Raw genomic sequence first — 10,516 nt, 5'->3', positions numbered from 1 at the left:
CCCACCACACGACGGCCACGCCCCCACGCGCAGCACCTGTTCTCCGCTTCCCGCCCGGCGTGCCGCCGCGTGGCCCCGCCCCCTGGGGGCGGACAGCCAATGGCGCGCCGCCCACCACACGACGGCCACGCCCCCACGCGCAGCACCTGTTCTCCCCTTCCCGCCCGGCGCTCTGCCGCGGGGCCCCGCCCCCTGGGGGCGGACAGCCAATCGGTGCGCGGCATGTGGCCACGCCCCCCCGCGCTGGCCACGCCCCCACGCAGGGATGGAGGCCGAGGTGGGGGGGTGCAGGCGGCTTTATTGGGGTCACGGGGGCGGGGCCGGGGTCAGAGTTCGCGACCCCGGGGCCGCCACCAGGGTTACAGGGGTCAGGGGTCATCGTCAGGGTCACAGGGTCGCCGCCGGGGTTGCGGGGTCATCGCTGGGGTCGTGGGGTCGTCACCGGGGTCATCACTAGGGTCACGGGGTCGTCAAGGTTGTTGCCGGGGCCACGGGGCCGTCGCTGGCATCATGGGGTCATAGGTCGCCACTGGGGTCATGGGGTCATCACCGGGGTCGTCCTCAGAGCCATGGGGTCATCATTGGGGTCGTGGGGTCATCACCGGGGTCACATGGTCATCACCGGGGTCATCACCAGGGCCACGGGGTCATCGCTGGGGTCATCGCCAGGTCATCGCCAGGGTCACGGGGTCATTGCCGGGGTCGTCACCGTGGTCACGGGGTCATTGTCGGGGTCACCGCTGGGGCCGTCGCGGGGCTGTCGCCAGGGATGCGGGGTTGTCACCGGGGTCATCGCCAGGGTCACGGGGTCGTCACCGGGGTCACGGGGCTGTTGCCAGGGTCATCACCAGGGTCACGGGGTCGTCACCAGGGTCATCGTGGGGTCGTCACCAGGGTCGTCGCCAGGGTCACGGGGTCGTCGCCAGGGTCACGGGGCTGTTGCCGGGGTCATCACCAGGGTCATGGGGTCGTCGCCAGGGTCACGGGGCTGTTGCCGGGGTCGCCGCCAGGGTCACGGGGTCGTCGCCAGGGTCACAGGGCCGTCACCGGGGTCACGGGGCCATTGCCGGGGTCGTCGCCAGGGTCGCAGGGCCGTCACCGGTGTCATCGTAGGGTCATCACCAGGGTCGTCGCCAGCATCACGGGGTCGTCGCCAGGGTCACGGGGCTGTTGCCGGGGTCGCCGCCAGGGTCACGGGGTCGTCGCCAGGGTCACAGGGCCGTCACCGGGGTCACGGGGCCATTGCCGGGGTCGTCGCCAGGGTCGCAGGGCCGTCGCCAGGGTCATCGTGGGGTGGTCACCAGGGTCGCCGCCAGGGTCACGGGGTCGCCGCCGGGGTCACGGGGCGTCGCCGTCGCCGTCGCCGGGGGCCGTCGCCGGGGGCCGGTGCCCCCCCGGGGGGGCGGGGCCGGGGCCGGGGGGGCGGAGCTGGCGCAGGGCCCAGCGGCGGTGGCGGCGCAGGCGGTGCAGGCGGCCGTACTCGCGGGCCAGCGCCCCGAAGCCGGGGCCCAGCGCCCCGAAGGCCCCCAGCGCCGCCCGCGCCGCCCCCGCCTCCGCCCCCGCCCGCCCCGCCGCCCCCTCCAGCGCCGCCCTGCCGGCACACGCCACCGTCACGCCACCGTCACGCCAGCACGGCGCTGGCACGCCGCCGTGTTCGTGGGGGTGCGTGGGGACGCGGGGACACGCGTGGGGCCGGGCAGGACGCACCGGATGTGGCGGTGGGCCTCCACCTTGGCGGGGGGGTAGGTGTCCAGCAGCAGCGTCAGCTCCTCCAGCCTGCGGGGACACGGGGAGGTGGCACGGGGACACGGGGACACGCAGGGACACGGGGAGGTGGCGCAGGGACACGGGGACACTCGGGGACATGGGGAGGTGGCGCAGGGACAGGGGGACACTCGGGGATGTTGGGAGTCGGCACGGGGACGCAGAGACGCTCGGAGGTGACACAGGGACACGGGGACACGCAGGGACATGGGGAGGGGACATGGGGACACTCAGGGATGTGGGGAGGTGGCATGAGGATGTGGGGACACTTGGGGACATGGGGAGGTGGCACAGGGACATGGGGACACTTGGGGACGTGAAGAGGTGGCACAGAGGCACAAGGATGCTCAGAGCTGACACATGGACACGGGGACACGCAGAGACATGGGGAGGTGGCATGAGAACACGGGGACACTTGGGGACACTCGGGGACACACGGAGGTGACACAGGGACACGCAGAGACATGGGGAAGTGACACAGGGACATGGGGACACTTGGGGACACAGGGACATTTGGGGACACCCAGGGACACAGGGAAGTGGCACGGGGACATGGGGACACTTGGGGACACAGTGAGGTGGCACAGGGACACGGGGACACTTGGGGACATGGGGAGGTGGCACAGGGACATGGGGACACTTGGGGACATGTGGAGGTGGCGCAGAGGTGCAAGGATGCTCAGAGCTGACACATGGACACGGGGACACGCGGGGACATGGGGAGGTGACACGGGACATGGGGACACTTGGGGACACAGGGAGGTGACACAGGGACACGGGGACACGCAGAGACACAGGGAGGTAACACAGGGACATGGGGACACGCAGGGACACTCAGAGGTGGCATAGGGACACGAGGACACTTGGGGACATGGGGACACTCAGGGACATGGAGAGGTGACACGGGGACACTTGGAGGTGGCATGACGACGTGGGGACACTTGGGGACACTCGGGGACACAGGGAGGTGACACAGGAACACGCAGAGACATGGGGAGGTGACACAGAGACATGGGGACACTTGGGGACACAGGGACATTTGGGGACACCCAGGGACACAGGGAAGTGGCACGGGGACACGGGGGCACTTGGGGACACAGGGAGGTGGCACAGGGACACGGGGACACTCGGGGACACCAGGTGGCACAGGGACCACGTCCCCGGGCTTGGTATGACCAGGAGCGGGTGGACACGACTGTGACGTCCCCAGGACTGACGTCACCGTGATGCCACCAGGGTTGGCGTCACCATGGGGAGGTTGGCGTGACCCCGACGTCCCCAGGGTTGACATGACCGAGGCGGTTGACGCGACCGGGGGGGGTTGACACAACCACGGCGTTCCCGGCGTTGGCGTCACCCGCGTGGGGGTGTCACTGTCACCGGTGGCGGGGTGTCACTGTCACCGCGCGGGGGGGGACGCTCACCGGATCTTGAGCAACATGGCGGCGCCCTTGGCCTCCAGGTAGTCGGCGCGGCGCCGGTCGAGGGACGCCTGGGCCCCCAGGCGCTGCTCGCGGGCCAGGCGCCCCAGCAGCTCCCCGCAGCGCCCCAGGGCCTAGCGGGTGACATCACCTGTGACGTCACACATGACATCACGCCGCGGGGACCCGCGAGGCGACGCCCACCTGGGGGTAGGCCCGGCGCTGGCGCTCCAGCAGCTCGGCCAAGTCCCGCCCGCGGGCCCGGGCGTCCCGCAGCCGCCGCCGCTCGCCCGCCGCCGCCTCGCTGACGTCACCGCTGACGTCACCGCTGACGTCGCCGCCGTGGTAGGCGCGCAGCTCGCGGGCCTTGGCGCCCAGGCGCCGCTCCAGCTCCGCCAGCAGCAGGGCCCGTTCCTGGGGGGCACAAAGGGGGGGTGTGGGGGGTGCAGCCCGGACGCCTGGGCCCCTCGGGGGCGGGGCTGCCTACCTGGGCGGGGGGCGGGGGCGGGGCCAGGCCGGCGGGGGGCGGGGCCGGGCCGCGGCGCAGCTCTGCCAGCAGCAGGGTCCGGTCCAGCGCCGCTCCCAGCTGTGGGGGGGGAGCGTGAGCCTTCCCAGCATGCCCTGGGGTTGGCGTGAGCCTTCCCAGAACCCCCTGGGGTTGGCATGAGCCTTCCCAGCACCCCCTGGGGTTGGCGGCACCCTTCCCAGCACCCCCTGGGGTTGGCGTGACTCTTCCCAGCACCCCCTGGGGTTGGTGGGACCCTTCCCAGCATGCTCTGGGGCTGACAGGACCCTTCCCGGCACCCCGTGGGGTTGGCCAGACCCTTCCCAGCACCCCCCGGGGCTGGCAGGAGCCTTCCCAGCATGCCCTGGGGTTGGCCAGACCCTTCCCAGCACCCCCTGGGGTTGGCGGGACCCTTCCCAGCACCCCCTGGGGTTGGCGGGACTCTTCCCAGCACCCCCTAGGGTTAGCAGGACCCTTCCCAGCCCCCCCCAGGGCCCTTCCCAGCCCCCCCGGGTTGCCGTGACCCTTCCCAGCACTCCCCGGGGCCCTTCCCAGCGTGCCCCGGGGTTGGCGAGACCCTTCCCAGCATGCCGCGGGGCGGGGGGGGGGCTCACCGGGCCCCCGGTGGCGGGGGGGGGCTCCCGCGCCGCCTCCTGCAGCAGCCGCCAGAGAGTCTCCCAGCGCAGCCAGGCCCCGCGCTGCGCCCGCAGCCCCGCCTCCGCCTGCGACCCCCCCGTGTCACCGCGTCCCCTGGGTCCCCTCCTGTCCCCCCCGCGTCCCCAGGTCCCCCTATATCCCCCCACATCTCCCTGTCCCCCAATATCCCCCCCACATTTCTCTGTCCTCCCATTTCCCTTCCGTGTCCCCTCCATCCCCGTGTCACCTCCATGTGTCCCCATGCCCCCCCCAGTCCCCTCCATCCCCCCCATGTCCCCCCTGCGTCCCCCTGCGTCCCCTTCGTGTCCCCCCATGGCCCCCCCATGGCCCTGTGTCCCCCCCACATCCCCCATCCCCCTCCATGTCCCCCCTGTGTCCCTGTGTCCCCTCTGCATCCCCCCATGTGCCTCCTTCACCCCCCCGTGTCCCCCCCATGTCCCCTCTGCGTCACCCCCTGTCCCCTCCAGGTCCACGTGGCCCCCCCAGGTCCCCCCGTGTCCCCTCCACGTCCCCCTCCGTGTCCCCACGTTCCCCCCACGCCCCCCCTTCACGTCCCCATGTCCCCTCCGTGTCCCTCTCTCACCCCCCTCCGTGTCCCCACGTCCCCTCTCCACGTCCCCATGCCCCCCCCCATCCCCCAGGTCCCCCCCCCATCCCCCAGGTCCCCCCCCATGTCCCCTGCCCCCCCCCGGGCGCGTCCCCACCTGCTCGAGGCGCCGGCGCAGGCCGCAGCTCAGTCCGTCGGGCCCCAGGGCGCCGCCGAGGCCCCGCAGCAGCCGCGCCAGCCCCGGCCGGGCCCCCAGCTCCTCGGGGGCCGCCCCCCCTGCGGGGGCCCCTCGTTAGCCCCCTCGTTAACCCCCCGCCTCATTAACCCCCCTCGTTAACCCCCCCCCCGTCATACCTGGCAGCAGCAGTTCGGCACCCGGCAGCCCCCCGTCCAGCGCCATCGCCTGCAATGGGGCACGGGGGGGGGGTGTCACCCCCCCCAGTACCCATAATGCCCCTCAGTGGGTCATGTCACCCCCCCAATACCCATAATGCCCCTCGGTGAGTCATGTCACCCCCCCCAATACCCATAATGCCCCTCGCTGGGTCACGCCAACCCCCCCAGCACCCATAATGCCCCTCTCCAGGGGATTGCCCCCCCCCATAGAGCCCGTGTCCCCCCCATGCAGCCCCCCCAGGGCTCGTGTCCCCCCCCAGGACCCTCCCAGGGCCTGTGTCCCCCCCATGCAGCCCCCCCAGGGCCTGTCCCCCCCCCATAGGACCCCCCATGGCCTGTGTCCCCCTATAGAGCCCGTGTCCCCCCCATGCAGCCCCCCCAGGGCCCGTGTCCCCCCCCAGGACCCCCCCATGGCCTGTGTCCCCCTATAGGGCCCGTGTCCCCCCCATGCAGCCCCCCCAGGGCCCGTGTCCCCCCCCAGGACCCCCCCATGGCCTGTGTCCCCCTATAGGGCCCGTGTCCCCCCCATATAGGTCCCCCCCAGGGCCCGTGTCCCCCCCCAGGACCCCCCCATGGCCTGTGTCCCCCTATAGGGCCCGTGTCCCCCCCATGCAGCCCCCCCAGGGCCCGTGTCCCCCCCCAGGACCCCCCCATGGCCTGTGTCCCCCTATAGGGCCCGTGTCCCCCCCATATAGGTCCCCCCCAGGGCCCGTGTCCCCCCCCAGGACCCCCCCATGGCCTGTGTCCCCCTATAGGGCCCGTGTCCCCCCCATGCAGCCCCCCCAGGGCCCGTGTCCCCCCCATGCAGCCCCCCCCATGGCCTGTGTCCCCCTATAGAGCCCGTGTCCCCCCCATGCAGCCCCCCCCGGGGCCTGTGTCCCCCCCCATGCAGCCCCCCCCGGGGCCTGTGTCCCCCTATAGGGCCCGTGTCCCCCCCCAGGACCCCCCCATGGCCGGTCCCCCCCTATAGGGCCCGGACCCCCCCCATAGGGCCCCCTTTACCCCCCCCGGACCTGCCCCCCCCCCCCCGGCGCGGCCGTTACCGCCGCCACAGGCTCCCCGCAGCCGCCCGAGCGCGCGCGCCTCGCCTCAGAGGGGGAGCCCCGCCCCGCTGCCCTGCGCGGGCCAATGGGAGCGCGGCGGGGCGGGGCGAAGCCGGGGGAGCGGCCAATGGGAGGCGGGGCCGGGAGCGGAGGCGCTCTGCGCATGCGCGGTGGCTGGGGAAGGCTTCCCGCCGTGCGGATAGCGCAGGCGCAGTGCGGAGAGGACGCGCCGTGAGGGCAGCGCATGCGCAGTGCGGGGAGAGAGGCTCTGCCCGGCCGCCCCGCGCATGCGCAGTGCGGATGCAGGGGGCGCCGCCGCCGCTTCTGCCTCCCCCGTCCCTGCCAGGCGCGCGCGTTCACTCTGGCCCCTAATGATGGCTACTCCCGCGGAGCCGCCCCCCCCCAAGGCGTCCGGCGCAAGAAAGAGACGCTGCAACACGGATTGTACAAACGAGGGCTCGTGTTCGGGGAGGGGGGGGGGGAAACAACCGGCCCCGCTCGCTCGTCCTTCTCCACCTTGACGCCCCCGAAGGGTCCGGGGCCCGGGGCGGCGTAGGCGGGGCCGTAGGGGTGCGGGGGCAGGCGGCGGACCTCGGCGGAGGGCGGCCGGTGGGAGGGGGGCCCGTAGACGCAGTTGGGCTTGGCGGCGGGGGGGGCCGCGCCACCCACAGCCCCGGCGCCCCGGCCCCGGCCTCCTCGTCCGACACCAGCTCCTCGGTGGCCCCGGCCCAGCGGCGCCGCTCCGCCGTCCCCGTCCGGTGGGCGAAGAGCTGCGGGGGGGGGGAGGGGGGCGTTGGGGACACCGCGGTGGCACCGTGTCCCCCCCCCCGCCACCGTGTCCCCCCCCCCCCGCCGTACCCGGTAGCGGCGGCTCCGCAGCTTCTTCTCCTCGCGCTCGCGCAGCCCCTTGCCGGGGTCTAGGGCGGGATGAAGGACCCCATGGACCTGCCCCACAGCGGGATGAAGGACCCATGGACCTGCCCCACGGCGGGATGGAGACCCCATGGATCTGCCCCATGGCGGGATGGAGACCCCATGGACCTGCCCCACGGCGGGATGGAGGACCCCTGGACCTGCCCCACGGCGGGATGGAGGACCCCTGGACCTGCCCCACGGCGGGATGGAGGCCCCATGGACCTGCCCCACGGCGGGATGAAGGCCCCCTGGACCTGCCCCACGGCGGGATGAAGGACCCATGGATCTGCCCCACGGCGGGATGAAGGACCCATTGACCTGCCCCACGGCGGGATGGAGGCCCCATGGACCTGCCCCACGGCGGGATGAAGGACCCCTGGACCTGCCCCACAGCGGGATGGAGACCCCATGGACCTGCCCCACGGCGGGATGAAGGACCCCTGGACCTGCCCCACAGCGGGATGGAGGCCCCATGGACCTGCCCCACGGCGGGATGGAGGCCCCATTGACCTGCCCCACGGCGGGATGAAGGACCCATTGACCTGCCCCACGGCGGGATGGAGGCCCCATGGACCTGCCCCACGGCGGGATGAAGGACCCCTGGACCTGCCCCACGGCGGGATGAAGGACCCCTGGACCTGCCCCACGGCGGGATGAAGGACCCCATGGACCTGCCCCACGGCGGGATGGAGGACCCATTGACCTGCCCCACGGCGGGATGGAGGCCCCATGGACCTGCCCCACGGTGGGATGGAGGCCCCATGGACCTGCCCCACGGCGGGATGGAGGCCCCATGGACCTGCCCCACGGTGGGATGGAGGCCCCATGGACCTGCCCCACAGCAGGATGGAGGCCCCATGGACCTGCCCCACGGCGGGATGGAGGCCCCATGGACCTGCCCCACAGCAGGATGGAGGCCCCATGGACCTGCCCCACGGCGGGATGAAGACCCCATGGACCTGCCCCACGGCGGGATGGAGGCCCCATTGACCTGCCCCACGGCGGGATGGAGGCCCCATTGACCTGCCCCACGGCGGGATGGAGGCCCCATGGACCTGCCCCACGGCGGGATGAAGGACCCCTGGACCTGCCCCACGGCGGGGTGAAGGACCCCTGGACCTGCCCCACGGCGGGATGAAGGACCCCTGGACCTGCCCCACGGCGGGATGAAGGACCCCATGGACCTGCCCCACGGCGGGATGGAGGCCCCATGGACCTGCCCCACGGCGGGATGAAGGACCGCTGGACCTGCCCCACGGCGGGATGGAGGCCCCATGGACCTGCCCCACGGCGGGATGAAGGACCCCTGGACCTGCCCCACGGCGGGATGAAGGACCCCATGGACCTGCCCCACGGCGGGATGGAGGCCCCATGGACCTGCCCCACGGCGGGATGAAGGACCGCTGGACCTGCCCCACAGCGGGATGGAGGCCCCATGGACCTGCCCCACGGCGGGATGGAGGCCCCCTGGACCTGCCCCATGGCGGGATGGAGGCCCCATTGACCTGCCCCACGGCGGGATGGAGGCCCCATTGACCTGCCCCACGGCGGGATGGAGGCCCCATGGACCTGCCCCACGGCGGGATGGAGGACCCCTGGACCTGCCCCACGGCGGGATGAAGGACCCCTCAGCCCCCAGGGACGACCCCGGCACCCCCCCGCTCCCAGCAGCCCCTGGGGCAGCTCATTAGCATACATGCAAACGAGGGCCGCGTGTGCAGCCGTGGACATGGCCCCGCCCCCCGCCAGGCGGCGGCTCCCATTGGCTGCGGCGGCCGCCAATCAAAGGCGTCCGGGGGGGGGCTTTTAATGGCCGCCGGCGGCCATCTTGGGGGGGACAGGGCAGCCCCCTGCACACGCGTGTCCGTGCACACGCCAAGCCCCGTGCCGCACACGCATGCACACGCATGCACACGCCAGGCACACGCGGCACGGTGCACACGGCAAGCGCCCGGCTCCCAGGGGTGCACACGCGTGTGCAGTGTCCCCCCCCGTGTCCCCTCCCTGCACACGCGTGTCCCCATGTCCCCTTCCCACATACGTGTCCCATGTCCCCCCACATGTCCTGTGTCCCCTCCCCACACGTGTCCCCCTCCCGTGTCCCCTCCTTGCACACGTGTCCCCTCCTGTGTCCCATGTCCCCTCCCTGCACACGTGTCCCCTCCCGTGTCCCCTCCCTGCACACGCGTGTCCCCATGTCCCCTTCCCACATACGTGTCCCCTCCCGTGTCCCGTGTCCCATGTCCCCTCCCCACACGTGTCCCCCTCCCCACGTGTCCCCCATGTCCCCTCCCCGCACACGTGTCCCCTCCCATGTCCCATGTCCCCCCACGTGTCCTGTGTCCCCCCCGCACACGTGTCCCCCTCCCCACGTGTCCCCTATGTCCCCTCCCCGCACACGTGTCCCCATGTCCCCTCACCACATACGTGTCACCTCCCGTGTCCCGTGTCCCCCCGCACACGTGTCCCCCTCCCCACGTGTCCCCCTCCCATGTCCCGTGTCCCCTCCCTACACACGCCTTCTTGCACACGTGTCCCATGTCCCCTCCCGTGTCCCCTCCCTGCACACGCGTGTCCCCATGTCCCCTTCCCACATACGTGTCCCCTCCCGTGTCCCGTGTCCCATGTCCCCTCCCCACACGTGTCCCCCTCCCCACGTGTCCCCTATGTCCCCTCCCCGCACAATGTCCCCGTGTCCTCTTCCCACATACGTGTCCCCTCCCGTGTCCCGTGTCCGTGTCCCATGTCCCCTCCCCACACGTGTCCCCCTCCCCACGTGTCCCCCATGTCCCCTCCCCGCACACGTGTCCCCATGTCCCCTCCCCACACGTCCCCTTCCCCACGTGTCCCCTATGTCCCCTCCCCGCACACGTGTCCCCTCCCGTGTCCCATGTCCCCTCCCTGCACATGTGTCCCCTCCCTGCACACGCGTGTCCCCATGTCCCCTCACCACATACGTGTCCCCTCCCGTGTCCCATGTCCCCCCCGTGCCCGTATCCCTCCCGCACACGTGTCCCCCATGTCCCCTCCCCGCACACGTGTCCCCTCCCGTGTCCCATGTCCCCTCCCCGCACACGCGTGTCCCATGTCCCCTCCCGTGTCCCGTGTCCCCTCCCCGCACACGCGTCCCCGTGTCCCCTTCCCACATACGTGTCCCCTCCCGTGTCCCATGTCCCCCCACGTGTCCTGTGTCCCCTCCCCACACGTGTCCCCCTCCCCAAGTGTCCCCTATGTCCCCTCCCCGCACACGTGTCCCCTCCCGTGTCCC

The 10,516-nt window shown here is 72.6% G+C and overlaps 1 protein-coding gene and 1 long non-coding RNA gene across 3 annotated transcripts; both read right to left on the bottom strand.

The window, feature by feature from the left end:
• Nucleotides 1-278: 278 nt before the first annotated feature.
• On the bottom strand, nt 279-6,594 carry HAUS4 (HAUS augmin like complex subunit 4). 2 transcript variants are annotated; one of them, XM_064503292.1, is made up of 9 exons: nt 6,334-6,594; nt 5,249-5,297; nt 5,052-5,170; nt 4,305-4,412; nt 3,673-3,771; nt 3,390-3,599; nt 3,189-3,319; nt 1,708-1,776; nt 279-1,591 (listed from the first exon to the last, which is right to left on the bottom strand). In XM_064503292.1, exons 1-9 carry the CDS (start codon nt 6,577-6,579, stop codon nt 1,339-1,341), a joined length of 1,284 nt encoding a protein of 427 aa, XP_064359362.1. In that variant the 5' UTR covers nt 6,580-6,594; the 3' UTR covers nt 279-1,338. The 2 variants fall into 2 exon arrangements, with proteins under 2 accessions (XP_064359362.1, XP_064359363.1); XM_064503293.1 differs by having other exon boundaries at nt 4,305-4,343.
• Nucleotides 6,595-6,775: 181 nt separating this feature from the next.
• LOC135325329 (uncharacterized) lies at nt 6,776-7,332 on the bottom strand. Its single transcript, XR_010386404.1, has 2 exons — nt 7,192-7,332; nt 6,776-7,103 (listed from the first exon to the last, which is right to left on the bottom strand). It is a non-coding gene; the product is annotated as an uncharacterized LOC135325329 (long non-coding RNA).
• Nucleotides 7,333-10,516: the final 3,184 nt, after the last annotated feature.

Source organism: Dromaius novaehollandiae, chromosome 36, assembly GCF_036370855.1.
Source record: "Dromaius novaehollandiae isolate bDroNov1 chromosome 36, bDroNov1.hap1, whole genome shotgun sequence".
NCBI classification, from domain to species: domain Eukaryota; kingdom Metazoa; phylum Chordata; class Aves; order Casuariiformes; family Dromaiidae; genus Dromaius; species Dromaius novaehollandiae.
Note: the sequence above shows the minus strand (reverse complement) of the source record. Positions and strands in the feature narration are given on the sequence as shown.

Excerpts from the sequence above, each read along its gene's own strand:
- HAUS4 (XM_064503292.1), bottom strand. The coding sequence starts at position 6,579 with ATGCGCTGCCCTCACGGCGCGTCCTCTCCGCACTGCGCCTGCGCTATC. Across the intron at positions 3,772-4,304 it reads CCCCCGCCACCGGGGGCCCG|CTGGGAGCGGCGCTGGACCG; the intron begins GTGAGCCCCCCC and ends CCCCCCCCACAG. Across the intron at positions 1,777-3,188 it reads GCCATGTTGCTCAAGATCCG|GCTGGAGGAGCTGACGCTGC; the intron begins GTGAGCGTCCCC and ends GTGTCCCCGCAG.